The 26,807-nt window shown below is 44.2% G+C and overlaps 1 protein-coding gene across 3 annotated transcripts in view; it reads left to right on the top strand.

Moving 5' to 3' along the window:
• Positions 1-12,813: 12,813 nt before the first annotated feature.
• The window catches only part of CPPED1 (calcineurin-like phosphoesterase domain containing 1), a 113,033-nt gene continuing 99,039 nt past the window's right edge, over positions 12,814-26,807 (top strand). For 2 of the 3 annotated variants that reach the window (XM_012647803.1, XM_012647802.1), the window contains exon 1: positions 12,814-12,956. In XM_012647803.1, coding sequence (XP_012503257.1) covers positions 12,887-12,956 — 70 coding nt within the window. In that variant the 5' untranslated portion in view covers positions 12,814-12,886. Of the gene's footprint in view, positions 12,957-24,731; positions 24,779-26,807 lie in introns of those variants that run through there. The other variant, XM_012647804.1, reaches the window with a different exon arrangement.

The following is a 26,807-nucleotide window of genomic DNA, read 5'->3' as shown; positions in this document are numbered from 1 at the left end:
TCATTTTTGCCTGTTTCTACTTTGAAGATTTGGGGGCGAAAATGAAAACAACTTCTGTTGCTAGGAACATTCAATAAATGAAGATCTATCTCTGCCCACAAAGACGCCCCACGAACCAGTCCTCCTGCTCTCCTGCAAACCAAATTCCACGCAGATGTATGGCTGAGTCTGAAGCTGTTTGTTAAGGCTAGTCATTTTAATTCTGGATTTAGTTACAGATTCAAGACACAAAAGGGGAGGGGGAAAAAAGTTGGGTGAATAATATAAATTCTTTCTCCCAGGGAAGCTTGCTTATCTTCGGTGAATCTAATCATCCGCCCAATTTGTATTTAACTTATGCAAATTGGTCAGATGTTCTAAAAGTTATATGGGAGGCTTGTCTAATAGCTGGGGTTCAGGATTGGAAGTCTTGTGGTCATTCATCTCACTTTCTAAAGTTGCCGCTAAATAAAATCTATAGAACTAGTAAATTCACTCACTCTAGATGGATCTTTCAGCTTCCCACCTGGGAGAGTAAATTGAAAGGGATAACACATTCAGAAAAACACTGGACTTTGTATTAGAATAACCAGATTAATCTTTCTGAGAAGCAATCAGGTTAATTCGTACGGTAGGCAGCAGAGCATAATGGTTAACCGTGGGGAGCTTCAGAGCTTGGCAGGACTGGCTTCAAACCCTAGTTTTGCTCTTTAATTGCTGTGGCAGGTAGACTCTATGTGGTCCCCAGTGATTCTACCTCCTGGTCTTTGTGCTCTTGTGTAATCTTCTCCCCTGAGTGTGAGTGGGCCTGGTGACTTGATTTTTTTTGTTTGTTTGTTTTTGTTTTAAGAAATGGGTCTTGCTGACCATGGTGGCATGCTCCTGTAGTCCCAGCTACTCAGGAGGCTGAGGCAGGAGGATCACGTGAGCCCAGGAATTTGAGGTTGCAGTGAGCTATGATGATGCCATTGTACTCTACACTTTAGCCTGGGCGACAGAGTGAGACAGAGTGTCTCCAAAAAAAAAACAATAAAAAAAGAGAACTCTATGTATGCAGAGACACAGGGCTACACATTGGCACCCTTGGGTGGCCTTGTCAAGTCCTATTCTGGGACTGTTTCTTATGTTTGCAAAATATGCACAATAAATGAAGATAATGTATGTAACCCATGGGGCATATGGTGGGCCCCATTTAGTGATGTTATTATAATTATTTCCATGAGTGTCAATAGATCAATCTCCTTAAATATCTCCCTGTAATTGCTATTAATTTTTCCTTTGTCAATCCCCAAGCATGACTTCTCACACAGTACCCAGACTCAATAGACAAGCTTCTCTTAGTGAACTGCAGTTATTCTGAATTTCCCTAAGAAACTAATGAGTTTAAAATTGACTCTATTTAAAACATGCCCTAATCATCAGACCTCGAGCAACTCTTCTCCTGATCTGCTCTGTGTCACAGGCGCATGATCCCTGTGGGCTGGGATTCCAGGTTCCCACATCTGCTGGCTGAGTTCAGCCAACGGTGGCACCCATGGGAGACTGGGAAACAGGAAGGAGGTATTTCTCCCCCTTCTTCTATGCCTTAAGCAGCGTCTCTAGCAGGGACTATGTCTTCTCTGTGGCTCTAGCTCCCAACTAGACAGACCCACCCTGAGACTCACTTCTACCAGGTGAACCCTGCCTCCAGGCTCCACCAGGTGAACACCACCTCCTCCCTCTCACCCCAGCCTATGGGCGATAATGGTTTTCTGCTGTTGCCAATTTCTGGTTGTCTTACTGATCCCTGTTTGGCCTCTCAGCTCTTCCCTCCCCTCCTACCTCCCCTTAATTGCAGGTAGTCAATACCCTGCATTAAATTCCCTCTGTTGAAAGTACTTGGAGAGCATTGTTTCCTGGTTAGACCCTGACTGACACAATGATGTTAGAAAGAAGAGAAAAATCAGTGGCACAAAACAAGTCACACATATGCTCAGATGACACAAAGATCTTCCGAGAAGGGATAATGTCATCAACTGTCAATCAAAATGGGAAGAAAAGGCTGGAGTCCTCAGAAATTACTCAAGGTTCAGCCAGAACCAAATTTATGATCGATAACTGTGGACTTGAAAAAACTTCCATCGGTTGTCTTTTTCAGCTCAGTTATCCTTCAAATGCAATATGCACCAATCACGTCCTTGCTTTCCTTCATCCTTCAACCCCATGATGGTTTATGTCCTCGAGGACCCCTCACTTGAAAACGAGTGATGTGTTTGACTAGTTCCAGATTTCTAATAATTGATGGGAAAATCCTTATTCTGCATGACTTTGGGCAAGTAATTTAAACTTTCTGAGCCTCAGAATCATTTTTTCTCCACTTTTCTCAGGCTAGAAACCCAAGCCTTTGTTCCTATCTTAGAGTCCCGCACTCGTTCCGTCCCCAGACCCTCCTTCTCATAGTATCTCTCCCCTTCATGTTTTCTTCTCCATTCCGACCGCTGGGACCTTACGCCCGGTCAGTTCAGGTTTCAGTTGCTCTCCTCGTCGTCAGTTTCTTCCACCTGGAAGTGGTTTGTCTGCCTGTCTTAAAACAACTCCTCGGCTGAGCATTCAACGCTCTTCCCAAGCTGGCCCCTTAACACTATCACATCCTGTTCTTCCAGGGATGTGTCCTTTTCCCTCCTCCCACAGGCTGTTACCCACGCCTGACTCTAGGGGGCGCTCAAGACCCTCCTCCCTTTCCTCTGGCTGACTTTGTTGACCAAAGATATTAATATTCATAATAATCAGGTCACTTTAAGGGGATGAAGCTTTGGCACAAAATCAGAAGTAAATTCTGACTCCTCCTCCTCTTGAAAGCATCCTGGCCAGTCTCATCTATTTTTAATACTGATAATAATAACAGGTGCCATTTCTGAGAGCTAACCACATGCAAGTCAAGGTGTTTTTCCTGCAGTTTCTACCCCAAACTCTGCGAAGTATTCTATGTTGAAGATGAAAATATTGCCAAAGACTAGAGGCCTTGTCTGAGGTCATATGGCTGATGGTGGGGCTGAGATGTTAGCCAGGTCTGCGTATCTCCAAACTCTTGGTCCACACTTTCTCACAGCCCTGGTGTAAATTCCAGTGATGGGCCCATGTGTAGCCTGTCTGCATCCTTCCTACGACCTCAGATTTGTCATCTGTCAAATGGCAATCATGCAAACCTGTATTCGTTTCCTAGCTCTGCCGTAACAAAGTAGCACAAATTAGGTGACTTAAAACAGCAGAGGCAGAGTCTCTCTCAAATCTGGAAGCTAGAAGTCTGCAATCAATCAAGGTGTTGGCAGTGCCATGCTTCCTCTGAAGGCTCTAGGCAAGAATCCTTCCTTGTCTCTCCCTGGATTAATCCTTGGCATTCCTTGGCTTCTAGATGCATCCAAGACACACTGTCTGATTTCTGTGGGTATCTTCACATGGTCTCCTTTTCTGTGTGTCCTCTTCTTATAAAGACACCAGTTATCGGATTTAGGGCTTCCCCTAATCCAGCATGACCTCATATTAACTTGATTACATCTGCAAAGACCCTATTTCCAAATAAGATCACGGATTCTGGGCAGACACAAATACTGGGGGAACACTATTCAACCCAGGGCACAAAATTCCAAGATTGTGGTGAAACTTAAATGGAACCTGTGCTCATAGGTACATAGCGCAGTGCCAGTGACTCAGCAAATGTTACTTCATTTGTCTCATCACACCTGCAGCAATAGGGTGTAATGTTCACTTGCCGTTCACCTGACTCAGACGGTTGGCGTATCTCTTAGAGTGTGGACAAGCAGTTCTCCATCCCAGCTTCATGTTAGAATCACTTGGGGGCATTTAAAGATCAATGCTGTGTTCTCACCCAAGACTTATTCAATCAGAAACTCCAGGATGAAGTCTTGGGATGGATAGGCTGGAAAAGCTCCCCAGGTGATACTAACGCACAGCCAGGGTTGAGAACCGCTAATCGAGACTAATGTGGGCAGAGTCCCAAGAGGAAAAAATCTAGAATCGCTCTGTTGGAGTGCCTCTGGGTACAGACCTTATTTCTCCAGAATATTAAATGCTCAATTAAAAAAAAAAACTATGCTAGGGCTTAGGGAAGATAAAACCAGAAAGACTTGATAATTTCAGACTTATGTGTAGTCGTTCCTTCTTGTGGGAAACAAAACATTGTTATGATGCTGGCAAACCCAGGATTTGATTTCAATCAAACAGTGCCCAGCAGGGGGAAGATGGAAAAATCAAATAGGAAGGGCTAGGTGTGTCGACGGTGTTTTCTGACAAAACCAGTGGCTTTCAATTTTGCCCTGAGTCCCCAAACGCGGCAACGTAATCCTCAGAGGGTCAAGAACCAACTGCAGTTACCAGACTTTGCATGGACACATGACTAATTAAACAACGATGCAAGAGGTGGGGGGTTGAGTATGTAGAATTTTGTTATTCACTGTGAACTGATCCAATACCAAGGCATATGGAGAAACTACATGGAATTTGAAATCTGCCCTCAGGACTCTAAACATTAGTCAGTTTAATTGAGAAGCAAATTCAACTTTGATTAAGGGCTATTTATTAAGGGCTCTGTATTCATTAAGGGCTTCCTATGTGTCAAATCCTGTTCTGGACACTTGGTGTATTCTAATGGCTACATAAGCCTCGGGGAGCTTAAATCTCTCTGCAAAGAGCTTAAATTGTTCATTCAATGTAAAATTGAGTTGAGAAGACTGGAGCTTTAAGGAGTTTCCTTATTCTTGTTGAGAAAGGGGGAAAAAGGCCATTTCACAACACAAAGTGAATAACTGCAAGATATTTAAATGCTTCAGGAGGCTGAGCTTACTATTCAGATGTAGAAAATGAAGACTGGGAAGTATGAGGAGGCCCCCACAGAAGGTAATTTACAAGGGGTGGTGAGCAACACAGGGGAGATAGAAAAGAAAATGAATGAACAGAAGCATAAGTAGGTAAATGAAATTCAAGTTTCTGGAAGAAAAATGGTTGGAATAATTAGTATCATCTGCTTCAAAGGCCAAGAACTTTATTAGAGTAGTTAAGGGTACTTTGGGCTGTTTGTTTTCTGCATGCCAATGATGTGCCATCGGACAGAAGAACAGAAGTGACAAGTCAGGTTCATTGGCCACAGATTACTCAGTGCTGTTCTGAATCGATGCTGTCCAACAGGAATTTCTGTACTAATGGGGATGTTCCATATCTGTGTGCTGTCCAACAGCTGAGACACTAGCCTAGGGTGGCCAGGTAAAATATGAACGCTCAGTTGAATTTGTATTTCAGAAAAACAAAAATGATTTTTTAATATAAGTATAATGGAATATATTTTGTCTAAATTCAAATTTAACTGAGTGTCCTGTATTTTTTCCCTCTGACTCTGGTAACCCTAGCCACATGTGACTATTGAGTGCTTAAAATGTGCCCAGTGTGACTGAGAAACTGTCATCTTCATTTTATTTAATTTCGATTAGTTTAAGTAGTCACGTGTGGCCAGTGGCTACGAGATTGGACAGCTCAGTCTGAAGACACAGGGTATGTGAAAAGACTTCCGCCATGTGCATGTTCATGAGGGATGTTGTTGAACTCCAATTGTTCATTCCAGGTTCTGAATGTCAGGAACCCCTGCGCACCCCCATGCCCAAGCAGCCAGAGTGTGCGGCCCTGTTGGGAGGTCATCAGTGGCTTATCTAAAATAATACCAACCACAATAATAATAAGCTATTTATTTAGCAATTATTATATGCTATAATACACACTTTATTCTGTGTCACCGAATTCTGCGAAGTTAAACATGATAATCCCCACTTTACAGGTGAGGAAAATGAGTCTCTGAGAGGTAAGTGACTTGCTTAAGGTCACAGAGCTAATAAGTGGAATAAATAGTGAGTCACATGATAGGACCTTAAGTTCAGGTCATCTGATTCATTAGCCAAGCCTCTAAATCAACCACTGGTTGGTTTCTAAGTCCATTTTCTGTTGCTTATAACAGAATACCTGAAACTGGGTAATTTATAAGAAAATAAATTTATTTCTTAGTTACAGAGGCTGAGATTGCCAAAGTTGAGGGGCTGCACCTGGTGAGAGCCTTCTTGCTGGTGGGGACTCTGTGGCGTCCCAAGGTGGCACAGGGTATCGCATGAGTGTGCTAACGTGCTAGCTCAGGTCTCTCTTCCTCTTCTTATAAAGCCACCAGTTCTGCTCCATCATGACCCATCTATTAACCCGTTAATCCATTCAAGAGAGGATAGCCTTCATGATCCCATCACCTCTTAAAGGCCCCACCTCTCAATACTACCACATTGGGAATTAAGTTTTAGCATGAGTTTTGGAGGGGACATTCAAACCATAGCAGTTTCTAAATAGCGATGTCCAATGGGCACAAGTTTTCAAAGTTGAGACTTAAGAAACTCTGAAAGCCAAATGGTAGGCAACAAGGAGGGTTGGCATAGCTCCACAGAGTACCAAATGGACATGGAAATTGACTATGAGGGGCAGAATGCAGGTAAAAAGAGGCATTCCAGCTTTGCCATTTTGGTAAATGGTGGGATGACTCCAGGCAAATCACCTAGCCTCCCTGATCTCATCTTTAAAATGCGGTGACACTTTATTTTGTTTGGGGGATAAAAGGAGAGAATGGCATGACATGCTTTGGTAGGCACTCATAAAAAATGATTATATATGATAATATACATAACAGTTTTAGTTTATTTCCAATAATAAAAAAATGCGTAAGCTATACAGCTCACCTAAGACAGTTGTAGGGATGTCTAAAGGTCTCAAGGACATTAATTCATTTTTTTGTTGGAGAGCACAGGTACAGCTTGGAACATTCCAGAAATGTCTCTAACATCTTGCAAAGAGGAAAAGTCTTGTTAATTGCAAAAGTCTTGTTAATTGCAAGCCTATGACAATGTCAGTAAGTCGATAAATTTTTTTAATAAGCACTGGGGGTTTTTTGGTCTTCAGTGTGTACATGGCATTTTGACCTGGTCTAAAAACAAAACTATTTAATTTCCAGTTAAAAAAAAAAAGATCAAATATATAAAACTGACATCCTGAAGGCTTTCCTGGACTTCCCTTTATCCCTGACCCCATCTCAGTTCATTTCTGAGTCCCACCTGCACAGATGCAGGTCTGGGCTGGGTGAAGGAGAGGGACGTCTCGTGCCACATTTCTTAGTAACTGCGCTGTACTTCGACGTCTCCATATGTCTCCAAAGTGCTGTATCAGGACACGATCCTTCATTCCAGGACGATACTGCCAACTTGACCTCCAAGCCCAACTCTGAGACTCCAACATTTCCAAAGACCTCGAACACTCTGTATTAGTCAGGGTGCTCTGGAGACACAGAATCGATAGGACGTGTGTATACAGTCATGTGCTGCATAAAGACATTTTGGTCGTTGGACCACATGTGCAATGGTGGTCCCATGAGATAATAATACTGGATTTATATCGTACCCTTTCCACGTTTGGATATGTTTAGACACACACTTACCGTTGTGTTGCAGTTGCCTAGAGCATTCAGTACAGTAACATGCTGTACAGGTTTGTAGCCCAGGAGCAAGAGTCCATACCATACAGCCTAGGTGTGTAGTAGGCTGCACCCTCTAGGCTTGCAAAAGTACACAATGATGAAATTGCCTAATGACGCATTTCTCGGAATCTGTCCCCATCGTTAAGTGACACATGACTGTATTTAGAAAGAGTTTTATTTTAAGGAATTGGCTCATAAGACTATGGACGCTGGCAAGTCCAAAGTCTGCAGCATGAGTCAGCAGGCTGGAGACCCAGGAAGAGCAGATGCTGCAGTTCAAATGCAAAGGCCATCTGCCGAGTGAATCCTTTCGTGTTTGGGGAAGGTCAGTCCTTTGGCATTCAGACCTTCAACTGCTTGGATGAGGCCCACCCACGTTACAGCAGGTCATCTGCTTTACTCAAAGTTCAAATTTAAATGTAAATCTCCTTAAAAAAAAAACACCCTCATAGAAATATCCAGAATAACGTTCGGCCAAATATATGGGCATTGTGCCCCAGCCAAGTTGACACAGAAAATGTGCCATCACACGGGCTGACCAGGAATGACTATACCTGTTAAAGCAAAGCCCAAGCACTTTTCTCTAGGCGAGGCCTCAGGCTCTTCTGCCAAGCCTACTGGCTCAAATCCACAAACCAACCTGGCTGACAGTGCCAGCAACCTTTGTCATCTGGATTCACAAACCTGGGCAGATGAGAAACAAAGGAAGGAAGTAGGCAGTGAGGATTCGCTAGAGGCAGACGCCAGAAACAGTGAAGAGTGACTGCTCACAAGCCACAAGGAGGAGACAGATCTATAAAAAGTAGACAGAAGAACTATAAAAGCTCAGCAGCCTAGGGCTTTGGAGGGTTAGGACAAATCGTTCTGCCTGCTTCATGGAGTGAGGCTATAATACAGCCCAGTACAGCAACTGATGTTCTTAATGATATACCTGGCTCCCTAAACAACAGCACATTTGGATTAGGGCTTTTAACAAGTATAGCTGTTACAAGAGGTAGGACGGAAGAAAAACGGCAGTTTTAAAAAAAGGGAAGGGCATGGTAGTCACTGGCTGAATATGTCACCCCCACCCGCATGCTCACTCCTGCATGGGGAATAGAATAGATTATCTATTGGCTCTTTTTAAAAATTGGTCATTCCCCCATTCTCAGGGCAATGGTATCCAGATCTCATTTTAAGAGAACTATGCTCCCCATTCTTAGACATATAACTTGGGTGAGATTGATACCACCCCTTCTCCAGGGGTGGGCGTTATGGCTTAAGCCAATCTAAACATGCCATCTACCCTTCTGACCTCGGTTCAGAGAGGAGCATGAATCTAAACTGGCATTGCCATGATGCAAGGGGATGTTTGCTGGGGGCTTCTGAGAAAAAAGTTACTTCCTCCCTCACCCCCCTGGGGTGGTGTCTCCCAAGAATGTGGTCTAGAACTGATGTAGCCATTCCACTCTTGTGAAGGGGGAGCCTGGAGCTTACACGTAAGGCAGAGGGGACAAATGGAGAGAAGTTGGATTCTTATAACATCATTTGGGCAGCTGGATCAAACCTCACCTGCAGCTGATAGAGGGTTTTAATTTATATATGTCAATGGACTCCTCTTTCTGATTAAGCTAATTTGAACCGATGTGGGGCTACTTACAATGAAATGATGCCTAACTGACATAAGAGGTGGCACCTGACCAGAATCTTGAACAAGGATAGAATTGTGACTAGAAACAAATGCATTGAAGGGTATTCCAACAGCAATAACAACAGCAATAACAATGAACCACAGCAAAATGTATCAAGTGGATTCGTATGTTCCTGAAGCTCTGCCTAGTGGCTTGATCTAATCCTCAGGAAAACCACAGGAGGTTGGTGCTGTGATTATCTCATTTCAGACGCAGTGGCTGAAGCTCAGAGAAATTAATTGACTTAAGGTCACACAGCCGGGAAGTGAGCTGAACAGGTCTGCCAGCTGCCCGGGAATATGCTCTTCTCGTGCCGCCTGTCTTCTCACCTAAGCCTCTAGGCAGACGAGTGAAAAGAGGAAGGGTGCGTGAGCCGAAAGAGCACGGTCAGAAGAGAGTGGACCTGTGCAGTGGTGAGGGGGAAGGTGAGGCAGGCACGAGGCTAAGAGGCTGCTAGCACTCAGTGGTGACATGGTTTGGTGGCAGCCGTTACTATTAACCAGCGCACTGGTACAGTTTTGACGTTGCTCAGGATCTGCCAAGAGAGCAACCCCCAACCGCTTCTCAGGTTCAAAATGGGTTTTGTCAGGGTTGATATTTTGAGGGATGTCATCCTGGTTCTTTGGCTTCTTGCTTGGAAGAATTGCAAGCAGGGCCGGTGGACGGACAGATGACAGACACTTAGCACTTCCACACGAGCAGCTTTTATTGCGGGCTTGCCAGCGTAGACCAGAAAGCGAAAGTACATTTCCTGAGGGGAAATGGGTCTATCTCCAGGAGTGGAGAAGACACTGGGGTCTTACCACACTTCTACTTTTATGTCTACACCTTTAATGGTGGGTGTAATATTCATTATTTCTCTGGGAAAAGGGTGGAGAATTCTTAGAGCTAAAAGTCCTCCCTACTTTTATCCTTATAAGGTAACGTCCAGGGGTTGCCATGACAATTGTAAACTGTCATGGCACTGGGGGTGTGATTTTTACTATGCTAATATATGTTAATAGGGAAAGTGCAACCTCTGGACATGACCTCCTAGTTTTTGCGCATGCTCCTGGCCGGGAAAAGTCCCTAACCACAAGTTCCTGCTGTTGCGGGTTTGGTTCTAAATACTCATTGGCCTCCTCATTTTTCCCCTCTCCTGTTTTCCTGTGGTTAGCACTGCCAACCTACACCCGTCCCTAACAGGTTTATCTTATCAAGATATTCATGTCTTGTTTATTCATGCATCAGCCATTTGAGTGTCCATGCCTCAAGCGGCCTGCTTGGTGAGCAAGACAGTCAAGGTAACTGCCCTCACAGATCTGATAGTCGGGCCGGGAAAGACAAAATTAATCAAAGAATTACACCTGTAAATGTCATTAGCAACTGTGCAAAGTATAATGAGGGACAAGAACAGAATGCTACGACAAAGAATGAGGAGACCTAGTTTAGATCGGGAGAGTATGTGCAAGTGTGTAGGGTAAAGCCTCTCCATGGAAGTGTCACGGGACTTGATGTTCACATGGGCTTTTGCTCAGCAGGGCGGAGGCGTTCTAAGCGGAAGGACCAGCACACGCAAAGGGGAAATGCATTTGTATGTTTAATGAACTGAGAGCCAGTTTGGCTGCAAAGTTAGTGGGTGAGAGTTAGGAAGGGGCTGGACCATGCAGGGTCTGGAGGCCACCATTAAGACTTTTGTTTCTGGCATTCATTCCCTTCTTCACATTTCCTGAGACTCTTCCTCTGGGCCAGGCCAAATTCAGGGAATAGGAATATAGCGGTTAATAACAATAACAATGGCTAATATTCATTGACTACTTACCATTTGCTATTAGAACTATCATTCTAAGCGCTTTGACACATGAACTCCTTTAATCCTATGAGTTAGAGGCTACTATTATTCCCATTTGACAGATAGGGAAATTGAGGCACGGAAAAATTATGTAATTTTCAAGATCATACAACCAGTAAATGGTAGAACCAGGATGAACCCAAGCAGTTTGACACCGAAATCCATAAGCATTTATGCTTATAACCACTATGTTTCTTGTGTGACTCCTGTCCAAGTTTAGAGAACAGTAGTCCTGGCTGTATTAGCCACTCGAACAGTGTTTCAGATGTAGGCAGCTAATTTAGAACAGAACTTCCCAAATTCGGCAGATCATAAGAGCTCCCCTGGAGTGCTTGTTAAAAAGATCGTTTTTTTAAAAAGATATTTTATTCAATAGGTCCAACCTGGAATTTGTATTTTTAACAAGTTTGACAAATGCTGGTTTAGTAGTTCAGTGCAATGGCTTTTGAGCTGGACAGATCCTAGTTTGGGGTGGCTTGCAGCTTTACTATTTTTCTAGATGTTGTTATTGAACCAAACTGGGGTCTGCTTGCCTGCCCCAGCCAAGCCAAACACTGAAGCTGAGAGTTGCAGCAGGACAAAGAGGCATTTTTATTGCAAGTTGCCATGCAAGGAGAAGGAGCAGTTAATGCTTAAAACTCAAACTCCCTGATGGTGTCCAAGCCTGGGTTTTTAAAGGCAGGGGTATATTTCAGGAGGCCCTGGCCCCCAAAAAGGGAGATTCTTGAAGTGGGCTGAGAGATGGAATTGGTGAATTCACAGATTATTTAATTAATGGAGAGGGGGAAATTTAGAACAAAGAACGATGGTCAGAGTTCAATTCCTCAGTTTCCCCTTATCTACATTTTCTATCTGGTGGAGATTTCTAAAAACCAGCTCAAGAACATATATTAAGATGCCATCGTTTAGTTTCCATAGGAACCAAAACATCTCCTGTGTGGCTCGCTTGGAGGGCCATTGTTCTCACCAGGTTGCCCTATCACTTTCATGGCTAGCCAGGTGCTCAGGATTTCCCCTGAAGGAACTCAAGATTTTCCTTTATTTCCACGCTTGGGGGCCCTGCAGGCCCCTAGGAGGGGCCCCTGTTCCATCTCAATGTGTGTCACCTTTGTGCAAGTCGCTTCATCTCTCTGAGCGTCAGTTTCCCCACCTGCCGAAAGTTGCTAATGACAGCTCTCCCTCCCAGGGCTGTTGTGCGGATTAAGTGAGCTGCAGGCAAGGTGCTTAGTGCGGTGCCTGGTGTGTAGCAAGTGAAGATAATAGAATGATAGTGATGACTGGGAGGTTCCAGCTGCCCCAAGGTTAAGTGTCACAGATCACAGCAGACTCCTGGGAGGACTGTTCTGAGACAAGGCCTGGCCCTTTTGACCTTATACTAGAGTTGTCAGCTAAAAATCAGGACGCCCAGTTAAACTGGAATTTCAGATAACGAAAAAAATTTTAGCATAAGTATCTCCCAAATATTGCACGGGATATACTTATACTAAATCAGTCACTGGATTTTTTAATCTGAAATTCCAATTTAGCTGGGGGTCCTATATTTACCCGTGTTAAATCTAACAACCCTTCCCTGGGGGAAAGGACTGACCCCGTAGCCTCAGCTCTTCTGCCCACGTGGGCCCCAGACACAAGGCCTCCCCTCGCCAGGCGCCCACGTCGATCCCAGAGGGGCCAGCCGCTCGCGCCTCCTCCCCGCCCAGGCAGCACTAGTGGCTCCCCGAGCGGCCGAGCCCCGCCCCGCCCTGTCCCGCCCCGAGCAGAGGGCGCCCGCCCGGCGGTTGGCCAAACGGCTGGGCAGTGTGGAGTCGCGCTGCTCCTGCCCACGCGGTGTGCTCAGGCCAGGCCAGACACTCACTCGCCATGTCAGTTGCGGAGGCGGGGGGTGTTTTCCACAGAGCCCGGGGCAGGACCCTGGACGCGTTTCCCGCAGGTACTGCCGGAGCTTCGCCCTGGGAGGGGATTCCGGGGCTGCGGCACCTTCCGCCGGGGGAACCTTCAGTCTAGGTGCGCGCGCCTCCAGCCGGGCCCCCTCCGAGGCTGCACCGCAGCCTGGGGACCGCTATAGCTGCCTCACCGCCCGCAGTTAGTGATGCAGGGCGAGAGCGAGAACGAGCGCGAGCGCGGGGTCCAGGAGCCTCGCTGGCCTTGACGTAACTTCCCCAAGAGAAGAGAAGTAAGAGGAAGGCAGTAAAGTGTAATGATAGCTTGGGCTCCGCAGTTAGTCCTGTTTCCAAGCCTTTGTTTTGGCTACATTCCCTCAGCAAGTCGTGGCCTCAGCTTCCTCATCTGTAAAACGGGAATGCTAGTGAGGTTATGGGTGGCGCTGGATAAGCGCTCGGTGCATGTTAGAGGCTGTTATTTTTTATCAAGGTGGTTCACCGTAATGCATTTTATACTCCATAATTACAGTTATTTACTATAATGTGAGTCATTCACCGAAATGTTAACAGTGCCCAGCAGAACGGTAGGGAAGGGAGGGCAGTCTTAGCGTCGTGGTGGAATTAAGTGCTTGGATTTCGGAGTTAGATAATCTGCCTCGCTGTAAAAATGGGCTTGATAATACCTGCCTCATAAGGTTCTCGGAAGCGTTAACAGACCAAAAGTATTTCTGTAACCTAGAGCCAGACACTTGGCTAGATACTAAGCGAATGTTAGTCCTTGAGCTATATAAGTCAAGAGGGAGGTTTGTTTCTGGTTCCTCGGTTCCCTTCTGTAGCTCTTTTGCTGTCTGGAGTCAAAATGCCTCCCAGTCACCAGTTTTATCACCCCAGGGAAGTCATCCCCTGTGCCCCGCGCAGTCTGGCTCGTGTCCACGTTTCTTCAGGCTTGCCACTCCCTCGCTTGCTCAATTCTCCTGCCACACTGGTTATTATTTGAACTGCATCAAAAAGGGCCAAGGCCTTTTTTTATGAGAGCCTTGGCACCTGCCTTTGCTCCCAAAGTGCGGCTGGTGAGCTGGCTCCTTCTCAACCTTCACACCTCATTTTAAGGTTCACTTACTTTCCCGGAGAGACTTTCCCTGGCTGTCCTATCTTAAGTAGGTTTCTCCGGTAGTCCTATGCTGGAACCATATTAGTTTCCTTTCATTGTAACTCTTGGTGGGGGAGTAGCAAAGTTGGAAGAGTGTGTGGGGCCCGAAATATAGCTGTGATGAATTTGGGAAAACACAGTCTACCATGGTGCCATTCTCTACCTACAGTTTGCTGGTTCCACATCCGCAGAACCAACTAGCTGCGGATTGAAAATATTTGGGGGGAATAAAACAATAAAAAATAACATTACAGCAATAAAAAATTAATGCAAATTTAAAAAATATAGTCTAACAACTATTTACGTAGCATTTATGTTGCATGAGGTATCATAAGTAACTCTAGAGATGATTTAAAGTATATGGGAGGATGCACGTAAGTTATATGCAAACACCACCCTTTTATAAGCGACTTGAGCATCCACGGATTCTGGTATCCCTGGGGGTCCTGGAACCAATCCCCCTCAGATACTGAGGGATGACTATTTCAGGCAACTTGCCTTTTTCACTCAACATGAAGTTTTTGAGATTTATTCATATTGATATAAGTAGCTCTACTTCACTCATTTTTCTGCTGGGCAATATTCCACTGTATGAGTATATACTTTATGTTGATGGCTATGTTGAATATCTTGCCTTTCCTTTCCAAATCTCTTTCCCTTCCTCACCATGCCTTTGGGAGTTGATCTTTATGGGCTGCATCAGTGGGCTCCTTGCTTTCTGGTTTCCCCTCGAGTTCAGCTAGTGGGGAGCCCTGACCTGAGAGATTAGAGGCTGGGGGAAGCAAAAGTCAGAGCATTTATTCCCACAGTTTACTTCCTGTGGGGTTGCCTTGGGCTGGCTGTATTCCTCCCTTCAAGGTCATTCCTCTCAAGACAGCCTTTTGCTCACTCTTTCCAGATTTGGGTAAGTAACCACTTCCTTATTTCCTCCTTTGAGATGTGGGAGTGGCAACAGCTCTGCTTTTCTACCTTTGGAATACTAAACTCTCCCTTGTATTTTCCCTACACCTAACCCATTCCAAGTAATCCCTTCTTAAACCCTCCTTTAATTATCCTAATTCGAGTATGCGGCTATTTCCTGCTTGGATCCTGACTGATAAAATGGCCGTTGAGTTTCTGTGTTTCACTGTTGCTAACAGTGCCGTTATGAACGTTCTGCACAAATCTCTTTGTGGAGGCATGGGAGAGTTTCTCCAGGGCATATACCCAGGAGCTAAATTCTGGATTGTAGGGTATAATTATCCCCAGCTTTACTAGATGTGGTCAAATTGCCTTCCAGAGTGGTTGTGCTGATTTCTACTCCTGCCAGCAATGTATGGGAGTTCCCTGTTACTCTGTTGTATCCTTTGTTTTTTTTTTTTCAGTTTGAGAAATATTTATTATTTCCTATTGCATTCTCCAGTGTCTTGTGTGTGTGGGTGGAGGGCGGGGGATCAAGTTATATGTCCTTAGAGGCTCATAATCTAAGCACAGAGCTTTGGCCCAGAAAATAATTCTTGGCAACTGATGGTCTCTGAGGGCCACAGCAGTGGCAAGACTCAGGATTTTAAGTTTGGTCCTGGGTGACAGTAGGGCTATTAAGTGAAATCAGGGAGTGAAGAGTAGGGTCAGGTTTGAGGAGATGGATTTGAGGTGCCATCAGGAATTCTGAGGCAACCTGTGGGTGCCATTGCCCAGGGGGAGTAGATGGTGTTGCCATAGGATTGAATCGATGGCCTTGCTAAGGGGCAAAGTGTAGCATGGCGGGTCGTGTGTGTAAGCTTAGAGCATGCAGGTGTTAGGGGTGAGACCAGGACACATGGAGGGCTCAATGCAGGATCAACCAGAAATTCTGGAAGATAAAACCAAGAGCTGGCCTTGACAACAAAGCCAGGAAGGAGGGCCCAGGCAGGGTGGTGCACAGGGTCAGATGTTGCGGAGGTTGAGGGGAATGGAAGCTGAGCAGAGGATGGCAGGTTTGATTGATGGGGGACCTTCAGGGCAATAGTTTCAGTAGAGTTGTTGGGGAAAGCCTGGTGCACAGTATTTGAGGAGTGGCTGGGGGTGAGGATGTGAAATCAGCGGGGGTAGGGTTCTGTTGGGAGCTGTTTGGTGATGCAGGGTAGACACAGGGTAGTAGCAGTTTATGGGAGAAACAATGCTAAAGGAAAGTTTTTTTGGAAAAGGAGAAACCCAAGCTGAAGGGTTTGAAATAGTAATAATGGTGGTGAGGCAGCCGGAGCATCTAGCCTGTAGCAAGTGTTTATGGTGTGCCAGGCACTGTGGTACATGGTTTATACAGGTCATCTCAGGTCATCTTCACAATAATCCTGTTGAGGTAGGTATTACAATCATCCTCTTTTTACAGTGGAAGAAAATCAGGCTTGGGAAGGTTAAGCAGTTTGCCCAGGGGCATGTGATTGGTCTGAGATGGATCTGGAGATGAAACTGCAAAAGGCAGGATAGTTGGAGAACGATACCCGAGGAGAATGGGAAATGAGGGGATCGAGAGTTCAGGAGAGGAGTTGGCCGTGGGAGCATATGTACTCTTTGATCATCTGTCCATCTGTCTCTCCATCCCACTGTCCATTTACCAGCCATCTGTCCCCCAGTCTATCGATCAGATGTCCCTCCACCTACCTGTAGTTCACCCATCTCCTTGTCCACTCATCACAGGTACTGAGCGCTTGCTTTGCCCCCGACATTGTGCTGAGTGCTGGATGAGTGAAAACCAGATGTGATCCTGCACCTCTGGCACGCAGCCACCTGGAGAGCCGGACAGTGACCCTGCTGTCCCACAAACCGGCATAAATAGTAGCTGTGGCAAATGTCAGGGAAGTGAGGGGTTAGGTGCTGTAGCTGAAGGTGCTTGTTTGGGTGGGGAGTGGGTTCTAATGGAGATTATGGGGGCTCTGAGGAGCAGTGAGGTGTTGGAGCTTCCTAGGCCATCGGAGCTGCCACAGGGCCACCAGTGGGACCTGAGAACCAGAAAGCATGTCCCCCGGACAGGAATGGGGTTAATGGAGAGAGACTGAGATGATCGGTCGACAGGACACCTGCCTTGCTGAGATAGGAAGAGAGAGAATGACCCTGGACTTTTCTTAGCACTCACTAAATCTCGACGTGGGGCTGCACTTGATCTCCTCTGTGGGCCGGGCAGTCCCAGGAGGCATGCTGGGGTGGGTCATTTAGCACAGGGCCTTTAGAAGCCCACCCTGAGTGCTGGACTGCGCAGCCCAGTCTTACGAGTTCACTGCACTAAGTGCTGCATCCCAGCCCTCTGTGGGTTCCATTGTGCTCATTGACTTTCCCCTGGGTCCTAACTCTCTGTTAGCATCACTGGCCACTTGGACAGGTGCTCTAAGGTACCCAATGCCAGTCTAGGCTCTGTGGGAAGGAACAGCCTCAAGCCAGTAGAGTTGCCCCCAAGGGCGGACTCAGAAAGTGAGGGAACTGGCTTTTACCTTGTCTTGCCAAAACTCACAGTGTCTGTCAAAGGGGTTCATTTAACTCAAGCAACTATGCCTAAAATCACAGCTATGTACTAAAAAGCCCGTCCATAATTAGCTGCTTAAACAGTTTGTTTCTCAAGTGAAGCCTGTCAGTTACACGAAAGAGCTCTTTACTTTAAGACGGTTTCCCCCACCAGTGATTTCCTCCACCAGTGATTGACATGAGTAACAATGTTCCTGTCAACGTCTGCCAGTGGTATTAGGTGCGAAGCTTGGTTTCAGTCATCTGTTCCCTGTTAACATAATCTGCTAGGCTCGGTCGACAGATGTTTGTAAAAAATAAATTGTACACGTCTCACCTGAGGAGAGTCACATTCCTAAGGCATGTTCAGATAGTCATTCTAATTAGGCAAATTGACAATTATATTTCCTTGACACATATCCTAATTAGGACTATTTTCTCCTAGTAAACAACTGTCTTTGGAGAAGTTTACATTTGTTTTGAAGAATCTCTGAAAGGGAGACATAATCAAGATAAAATGTGTTTTTAAAATGACTTATATTTAATTATTTTTAGGTCCTAATCTGTTTCCCTTTGCCACCAGAATATTTTCCCCCCCTCAGAGAACAGGGCTCTTGGGTGGTATTCTTAAAAAGATTATTTTCCCAGACATTTTAAAACCTCTGCAGCTATTTCCTAGGAGCTGGCTGTGTTCCCTAATCCTGAGTATTTCTTGGTCCTCTCTAGAAACCTCATGTGGCAGAGAATAAATAGAGTCTCAGTGAAAAATAACTCTTTCCATCTCTTGTGGGGCTCACCTAAGAACTTTTCTAGAAATAGTACCCATGGAAATGCTTATTCCAGTTTGAATGGTGTTGAAAATAATGTGGTTTAAAAAATTTTTAGCAGGATGATGACGAAGGTGAAATGAATGTTTTTAATTGTGACGTACATTTAGGCCAAACTAGTTATCTCTCATTTGAGAAGGGTTCCTGTGACAAAATAGGACCTTGGATTATTTGTCACCTCCTCATTGTAATCATCAGTCAAGAGATAAGGTGACCAGCACTCATTATTATGTAAAAAGTTCACACTATAATGTTTCCAAAAGACAAATTTATTTTTGGCTTTTTTTTTGCTTTTTATTTTTTGATAACTTTATTGAGGTCTAATTTATATACCATAACATTCATTTTTGTGTCCAATTAAAGGGTTTTTAGGAAATTTACAGAGTGGTGCAGTCACAATCTAACTTTAGAGCATCTTCCCCTCCCCAAAAAAGAGGCGTTATACCCACGTGCAGTCTTCATGTTCTCTGAGCACAAGCAACTACTAATTTACCGTAATGGATTTGCCTTTTCTGGATGTTTCATATAAATGCGATCCTGTAATATGTGGTCTTTGGTAACTGGCTTCTTTGCCTTAGCAAATTTTTTTTTGAGGCTCAGCTCATCCATTTTGTGGCATGAATTGGTACTTTGTTCCTTTTTACTAAATTTGTATGGATGGATAACCACTTTTGTTTGTTCATCCACCTATTGATGAACATTTGGGCATTTTTTTTTTGGCATTGATGGACATTCACCCATTTGGGCACTTTTTGTCTGTTATGAATAAAGCTGCTATGAACAGCCACAAACAAATCTTTGTATGGACATATATTTTCATTTCTTTTGGGTAGATACCTAGAATTGGAATTGCTTGATCATTTAGTAACTGTTTAACATTTTGAGGAACTACCGAAGTATTTTCCAAAGCAGCTGCACCATTTTGCATTCCCACCAGTTAATGTGTATGGTTTCTAGTTTTTCCATATCCTTGCCAACATTTGTTATTGTAGGTCTTGATTATTATAGCCATCCAAATAGGTGTGAGGTAGTATCTCATTGTAATTTTGATTTGCATTTTCCTAGTGACTAATGATGCTGAGCATCCTTTTGTGTGCTTATTGGCCATTTGTATATCTTTGAAGAAATGTCTATTCAGATTCTTTGCCTATTTTTAATTGCATTATTATTGAGTTGTAGGAATTCTTTATATATTTTGGATGCAAATTCCTTATCATATACAGAAATACCTCAGAAATACTGTGGGATCAGCTTCAGACACTGTAATAAAGTGACTATCACAATAAAGTCATGAATTTTTTGTTATATCACACTATACTGTTGTCTGTTAAGTGTGCAATAGCATTGTGTCTAAAAGTGTACATACATTAAAAATACTTTATTGCTGAAATGTACTGGCAGTCATCTGAGCCTTTAGCAAGTCATAAGCTCATGGAGGGTCTTGCCTACATGTTGATGGCTGTTTTCTGATCGGGGTGGTGGTTGCTAAAGGTTGGGATGGCTCTGGCAATTTCTTAAAATAAGACAACCATGAAGTGTGCTGCATTGATTATCTCTTCCTTTCCCAAAAGATTTCTCTGTAGAATGCATTGCTGTGTGATAGCGTTTCACCCACAGTAGAACTTCTTTCAGAACTGGAGTCAGTTCTCTCAAATTCTGGCATTGCTTTATCAACTAAGTCCATGGAATATTCTAAATCCTTTCTTGTCATTTCAACAGTGTTTACAGTATCCTCACCAGGAGTAGATTCCATCTCAAGGAACCACTTTCTCTTCTCACCATGAGAAGCAACTCCTCATCTGTTCAAGTTTGAGGATGAGATTGCAGCAGCATCTTCAGGTGCCACTTCTAATTCTAGTCTCTTGCTGTTTCCACCACATCTGTAGTTCCTTCCTCCACTGAAGTCATGAACCCCTCAAAATCATCTGTTAATGGAAAAAAACCCAAACTCTATAAAATATTTAAAGAGTTTTATTCCAAGCCAATGTGTGTGGCCACGGCCAGGGAGCCACACCCAAGAATCCTTGAGTAAGTGGTCCCAGGGCAGCTAAGCTACAGTTCGATTTTATACATTTTAGGGAGACAGGAATTATGGGTGAAATCATAAATCAATACATGGAGTGTACACATTGGTTTGGCCAGAAAAGGTGGGACATCTCAAAGCAGGGACTTACAGGTTATAGGTGGGTTTAAAGATTCTTTGATTTGTAATTGGTTAAAGCAATAAAGCTTTGTGTAAAGTCTCAGAATGTTTTAAGATAAGGAACTATGTTAATCAGAGACAAGCCACAATATGTGTCTCAAGTGATCTGTTAAGCAAGTTGATGGTCTGCAGGTGTGATTAACCTTTGCCTTGCATGGCCTTAGGTCCTGTTAATAATTTAGTAACTTATTGCCATAAAGAGTCTATTTTGTCAGTCTTATGATCTCTGTTTTAACATTAAGGATGGTCAGTTGTTATCTAACTACAAAAGGGAGGGGATATAACAAGGCATGTCCGACCTTCCTTCCCTTTGTGGCCAGGAACTCAGTTTTAAGTTTTTTGGGGAGTCCCCTTGGCCAAGAGGGGGTCCATTCCATTGGCAGGAGGGAGGGGGATTAGGATTTTATTTTTAGTTTACATGTCCATCAGGGTTGGAATTAACATCTTCCAAACTCCTGTTAATTATTGATATTTTGACCTCCTTCCATGAATCATGAATGTTGTTAATGGCATCTAGAATGGTGAATCTAGGAGGTTTCCAGTTTACTTTATACAGATCCATTGGAGGAATTGCCATTTGTGGCAGCTATAGCCTCATGAAAGGTATTTCTTAAATAATTGGGCTTAGAAGTCAAAGTGACTTCTGGATCCATGGGCTACACAATGGATGTTATCTTTAGCAGGCATGAAAACAACATTCATCTTGTACATCTCCATCAGAGCTCTTGGGTAACTAGGTGCATTGTCAATGACAGTGATATTTTGAAAGGAATCTTTTTTTCTGAACAATAGGTCTCAAGAGTGGGCTTGAAATATTTAGTAAACCATGCTGTAAGCATATGTACTGTCATCTGGGCTTTGTCCATTTATAGAGCATGAGCAGAGTAGATTTAGCATAATTCTGAAGGGGGCCTAGGATTTTTGGAATGGTATACAAGCATTAGCTTCCACTTAAGGTCACTATCTGTATTAGCCCCCAAAAGACAGTCGGCCTGTCCTTTGGAGCTGTGAATCCAGTCATTGACTTCTCCTCTCTATGAAAGTCCTAGATGGCATCTTCCAGTAGGAGTCTGTCTTATGTACGTTGGAAATCTTGGTGTAGCCACCTTCATCAATAGTCTTAGCTAGATCTTCTGGATAACTTGCTGCAGCTTCTACATCAGCACTTACTGCTTCAGCTTGCACTGTTATGTTATGGAGACGGCTTCCTAAGCCTCATGAGCCAACCTCTGCGAGCTTCAAACTTTTCTTCTGCAGCTTCCTCACCTCTCTCAGGCTTCAGAGAATTGAATAGAATTAGGGCCTTGCTCTGCATTAGGTTTTAGCTTAAGGGAATGTTGTGGCTGGTTTTAATCTTCTATGCAGACCACTCAAACTTTCTCCCTGTCAGCAATGAGGCTGTTTTGCTTTCTTATCATGGTATGTTCAGTGGAGTAGCACTTTTCATTTCCTTTAATAACTTTTCCTTTGCATTCACAACTTGGCTAACTGTTTGGCACGAGAACCCTAGCTTTTGGCTTTCAACATCCTTCCTTACTAAGCTTAATCATTTCTAGCTTTCTATTTAAAGTAAAGGACATGTGACTCTTCCTTTCACTTGAACATTTAGAGGCCATTGTAGGGTTATTAACTGACCTGATTTCAATATTGTCGTGTCTCAGGGAATAGAGAGGCCCTCAGAGAGGGAGAGAGGTGGGAGAACAGCTGGTCCGTGGAGCAGTCAGAACATGCATAACATTTATCAGTTAAGTTTGCCATCTTATATGGGCACGGCTCATGGCACCCCAGAGCAATTACAGTGGTAACATCGAAGATCACAGATCTACATAGTAGATATAATAATAATGAAAAAGTTTGAAATACTGCAAGATTTACCAAAACGTGACACATAGACTCAAGGTGAGCACGTACCGTTGGCAAAATGCTGCTAGTAGACTTGCTTGACACAGGGTTGCCATGAGCCTTCAATTTGTAAAAAGCGCAATATGTGCAAAGTGCAATAAAACAAGATATGCCTGTACATGATTGTAAATATCTTCTCCCATTCTGTAAATTGTCTTTTTACTTTCTTGATGATATTATTTGTGGCACCAAAGTTTGCAATTTTTGTGAAGTCCAGTTGATCAACTTTTTCTTTTATCACTGTGATTTTGATGGCATATTTAAGAAATCTTGCCTAACTAAAAAATCAGAAAGATTTACTCTTATGTTTTATTCTAAGATTTTTTATAGTTTGAGTTCTTACCTTTAGGACTAGGCATATTTGAATTTTATGTATAATTTGGTATGAGGGTCTAATTATTAGAAAATTTCTGTTATTTTTTAACTATAATGGAAGCCTTATAGTTGGTCAGTATTGGAAAACAAAATAGAAAGGAATCATAAAAAAATTACACATTCTTTTAACATTTTATTTTACTGTAAACCATAAATGCACATTTATTTACCAATCGTTTGAGGTCGGGCCAAGGCCTTGTCTTGGAGCATGTATTTACTTACAGATGGGCCTGCTGTATAACCTTTTTTTGCATAAACAACACCCATAATGAATCTTTTCCAGTTTAGGTTTTTTCCAGCGGAGCAGTCAGTTAAAAATCACTTGGATCAACATTCAGCCACGGGAAATAAAAATAAAAAAAAATCACTTGGAAAGCCCTGTGAGCGAAGAATTCTAGGTTTAGTTTTTTTTTTCTGCAAATCTGTTACACTTCTCTCCCACACCTAATTCAAAATGTACAGTACTTTATTTTCATCAGCTCATCTTAATTGAGTCTTCCCAGAGCATTCATCTTAGTTTTATTGGGAACAACTCTTTTTACATTCACATTTCTTTCGTTTATACATTTTATTAAATTAGTTGATTTAAAAATAAGCGCTAGCACGAACAGACTTGAGGACAGCTCTCGGGGCATGTGGCGAGCAAAGTCCTCGAGGGGTAGGCACAGGAGTGTGCAGAGCGCGGAAGGGTGGAGAGCGGCTGGGTGGCCTCACGTGCCTTTCGTAGAGGGTGCGGAGCATGTTGCTGGAAACTTCCAGTCGCTCTAGGGGAGGTCTGTTGAGAGAGTGTCTTCATGGAGAGGCCTAACCGACAACTTTTATACTTGTGCACTGTGTGATTTTTAACTTTTGCCAAGCCTTGCAGTGAGGAAGGGGCAGGCTGGGGCCACCGGCAATCCCAGGAGTTCTAGAGCTGCTGCCACTTGGTTCTTAGGACCAAGTCTGATGTGTATTGAAATATTTGTGGAGGGAAAGAACGTTCAAACTCCCTGTGTAACGTTGTTTGAAAAAGGAAAAGAACAAAACCAAATTGCACCAAAACCTCAGGTCCGTGTTTCCGAAATGAAGGTAGACTACTGCCTGGATCTGCTTTAAGGTATAGCCATGATGATGTGTACGTTGACTTTGGTATGTGTTGGCTTTGTCAGCTCAAGGGCTTTGAGACACTGTGGTGATTGCAGGTGTCCAAACTACTAAGTGGGCAGATTCAGAAGAGGAGTCTGCTGTCCTGGCTCCCAGCCCTTTGGCTGGCAACCAGACCACACTGGAATGGACAGGGCTTCTTCCCCAGCTTTCCCCCGACTTACCTGTTCAACCAGAAGCCTGGAAGTCATTTCTGACCTCCGCCTCTCCCCTTCCTCTCCACCTCCAAACCGTCCCTTGTCCTGGGTATTCAACCTCCAGAGCACAGCTTGGCTTTGCCCACCTCTGTCCTTCCCAGCTCACACCACTGTGACCCTGGCCACCACCACCTCTCACCTGCACGGTCCCAGCAGCCTCTACATCCACACTTGCCCCTCCAGTCCATCCCCTGAGCAGCATTCAGAGGGATCTCTTTGAGACAACAAAAGGAGGGCCGTCCCCCCTTGACATAGCTTTTCTTGTCTGTCTCTTTTTCTCCCTAACACCTTCTCATTCTTCAGGTTGATCGTCCCATTCTAAATCAGATCCCCCGCCATTCACTTTCACCCCTTCTTTTCCTTTATGACTCTTAACCACAGCTTATAATTGTGTATTTCTTCTTGTGACTTTGTTTTTTCTACCTCTAGACTATAAATTCCTGGAGGGCTTCCAGACCTAGGACAGTGTCTGGCAATAGTGGACAGTCAGTGGCCATTTGATATTGAGTGAACGGATGACTATGAATCAATACAGCTACCCCTGGGTCACCTGCATGTCTCTGCCCAACCCACTGCTCACACACACCATGGAATCTCTGGACAAAACAAAGCTGAAACCGAGGTATTGAACAAACCAGTAGAGCTCCTTGCATGACACGCCAGGTGGCTGTGCAGTTTGCATGCCACTCAAGGGTATCTGCTGGGGGAGGTTTTGCTCACCAGGCGGGTACCCTCTCACGGAGCTGCATCTTTTGACGGGAGAGTTACCCTCTCTTCACATACTGGGCCTTCTGTTTGCCTGGCCTGGTGCCTACGAGGCTGCATCTGTCCAGAGAAGGCGCCTTTTTCCAGTTCTCTCTGAAGTGCTGCCTGGGTCAGCAGCTGCCTCCTCTTTTGGCAAAGGAACATGGGGAACAGGGAAAGTCACAGCAAACATCCACCCAAAACGGGCAAGCCCCAAATGGAGTTCTGCTCTTGAAAAGTGAGGGAGGTTCTGGAAATATCTTTTTCCCTCTTCAGCTGTTGTCCAAAACACCATCGGCCAAAGCCAGTGATGCTGAAAGCTGCCTGGCCAAGAAGTCTCAGCCCATCTGCTTTCTTACTTCTCTGAAGGGTTGCAAATAAAGATTTTGGCAGGATGCCAAGTGTGGCAGCCAAGCCATGACTCAGGAGCTTTTGTGTATCTCAGAAACTACCTTTTAGATGCATTTAGGCCAAGAAAAGAAAAGTTGGGTAAATTCACTTTGGTACAGGTTGAGCATCCCTGATCCAAAAATCCAGAATCCGAAATGCTCCAAGATCAGAAACTGTTTTCTGACGTGATGCTCAACAGTCACGTCCAAAGGAAATGCCCCAAGGAGCATTTTGGATTTCAGATATTCAGATTAGGGTTGCTCAATCAGTTTGTGTATGCAGACGTTCCAAAATCTGAAAACGTCTGCAGTCTGAAACGCTTCTGGTCTCGAGCATTTCAGATAAGGTGTACTCAGCCTGAACTTAGGACAAGTAATTTGGAGACTCTGAGGAAATTGTTGTCACAGCTAATTAATCATTTGGGTGGGGGACAGGGTCCTCAAGGACACTATTTTTTTTTTTTTTTTTGAGCAGCTCTTCACATAGACTACACTTCATCCTTTTAGAATGTACAGTTCAGTGACAGTGTGTTCACAGAGGTGTGCAACCATCACCACAATCAATTTTAGAACATTTTCATGACACCAACAAGAAACTCTGCACCCCTTGGCTGTTACCCCCAACCCCTAAGCATCCACTAGGAAAGGACACTATTATCTGCTGCACTAAGTTCTGGCAGCTTTACAGTTGGGGACATTTAGATTATTAAACCAGAAAGAGTCCCAAAATGGTGAATATTGTTTAGCTGCTGTTTTTTTTTTTTTTAAACCACTAAAATAAGATTAGTCCCCAGAGAAGATGAAGGGTATTGCTAAAGACATTTAGATTGTGATTCACTGTGCAGATTGCTATTGTGAGAAACTGCAAAAATTGCATTTTGTTGGCATTTGCTCTTTAGCCAGAAAGCCTCCAGGCAGCTGTAAAGCTACCCATCTTTGCTGCTTTATAACCAGAGCGACATCCACAACACATAAAAGAAAAGATGTTAAGACTGAAGCATGTAAATATGTATGCCTCTCTCACCAAGTGTTTTCTGAACCTCGCCATGTGCTGTGGGAACAGTAGCCTTGCCTCTGCTAAGACAAGGGCAGGGGTTCCCTGAATAGTAGTCATGGTAACAGTAACTCACATTTGACCACTTACTCCATGCCTGGTTCAAATGCTTTGCGTGTATTAACTCCTTAATTCTTTACAACAACCCTTTTGATGTAGGTGTGTTATTCCTACTTTACAGATAAGGAAACTGAGGCCCAGAGAGGTTAAGGAGCTTGCATCATGTCACATGGTTGGTAAAGAATGCAAACGGGATGTGAACTTGGGTACTCGAGCCTCAGAGTCTGGGCTACAGTGGGACTAGTTAATGGTTTTAGGAGATGGAGGCCCAGAGTCATCCCGTATGTCCTGGTGTGGTCTGTCCCCTCCTTCCTGCTTTGGCCTTAGGGTCTAAGTTCTTACCATGCCCCCCCCCGGCCTGGAGTATGTCCTCACAGAGCCACCCACTGGTCACTCTGTCCTGT

This window comes from Propithecus coquereli, unplaced genomic scaffold, assembly GCF_000956105.1.
Source record: "Propithecus coquereli isolate 6110/MARCELLA unplaced genomic scaffold, Pcoq_1.0 Scaffold27, whole genome shotgun sequence".
Taxonomy (NCBI): Eukaryota; Metazoa; Chordata; class Mammalia; order Primates; family Indriidae; genus Propithecus; species Propithecus coquereli.
The sequence above is the reverse complement of the archived record's forward strand: the minus strand, read 5'-3'. Positions and strand labels throughout refer to the sequence as shown.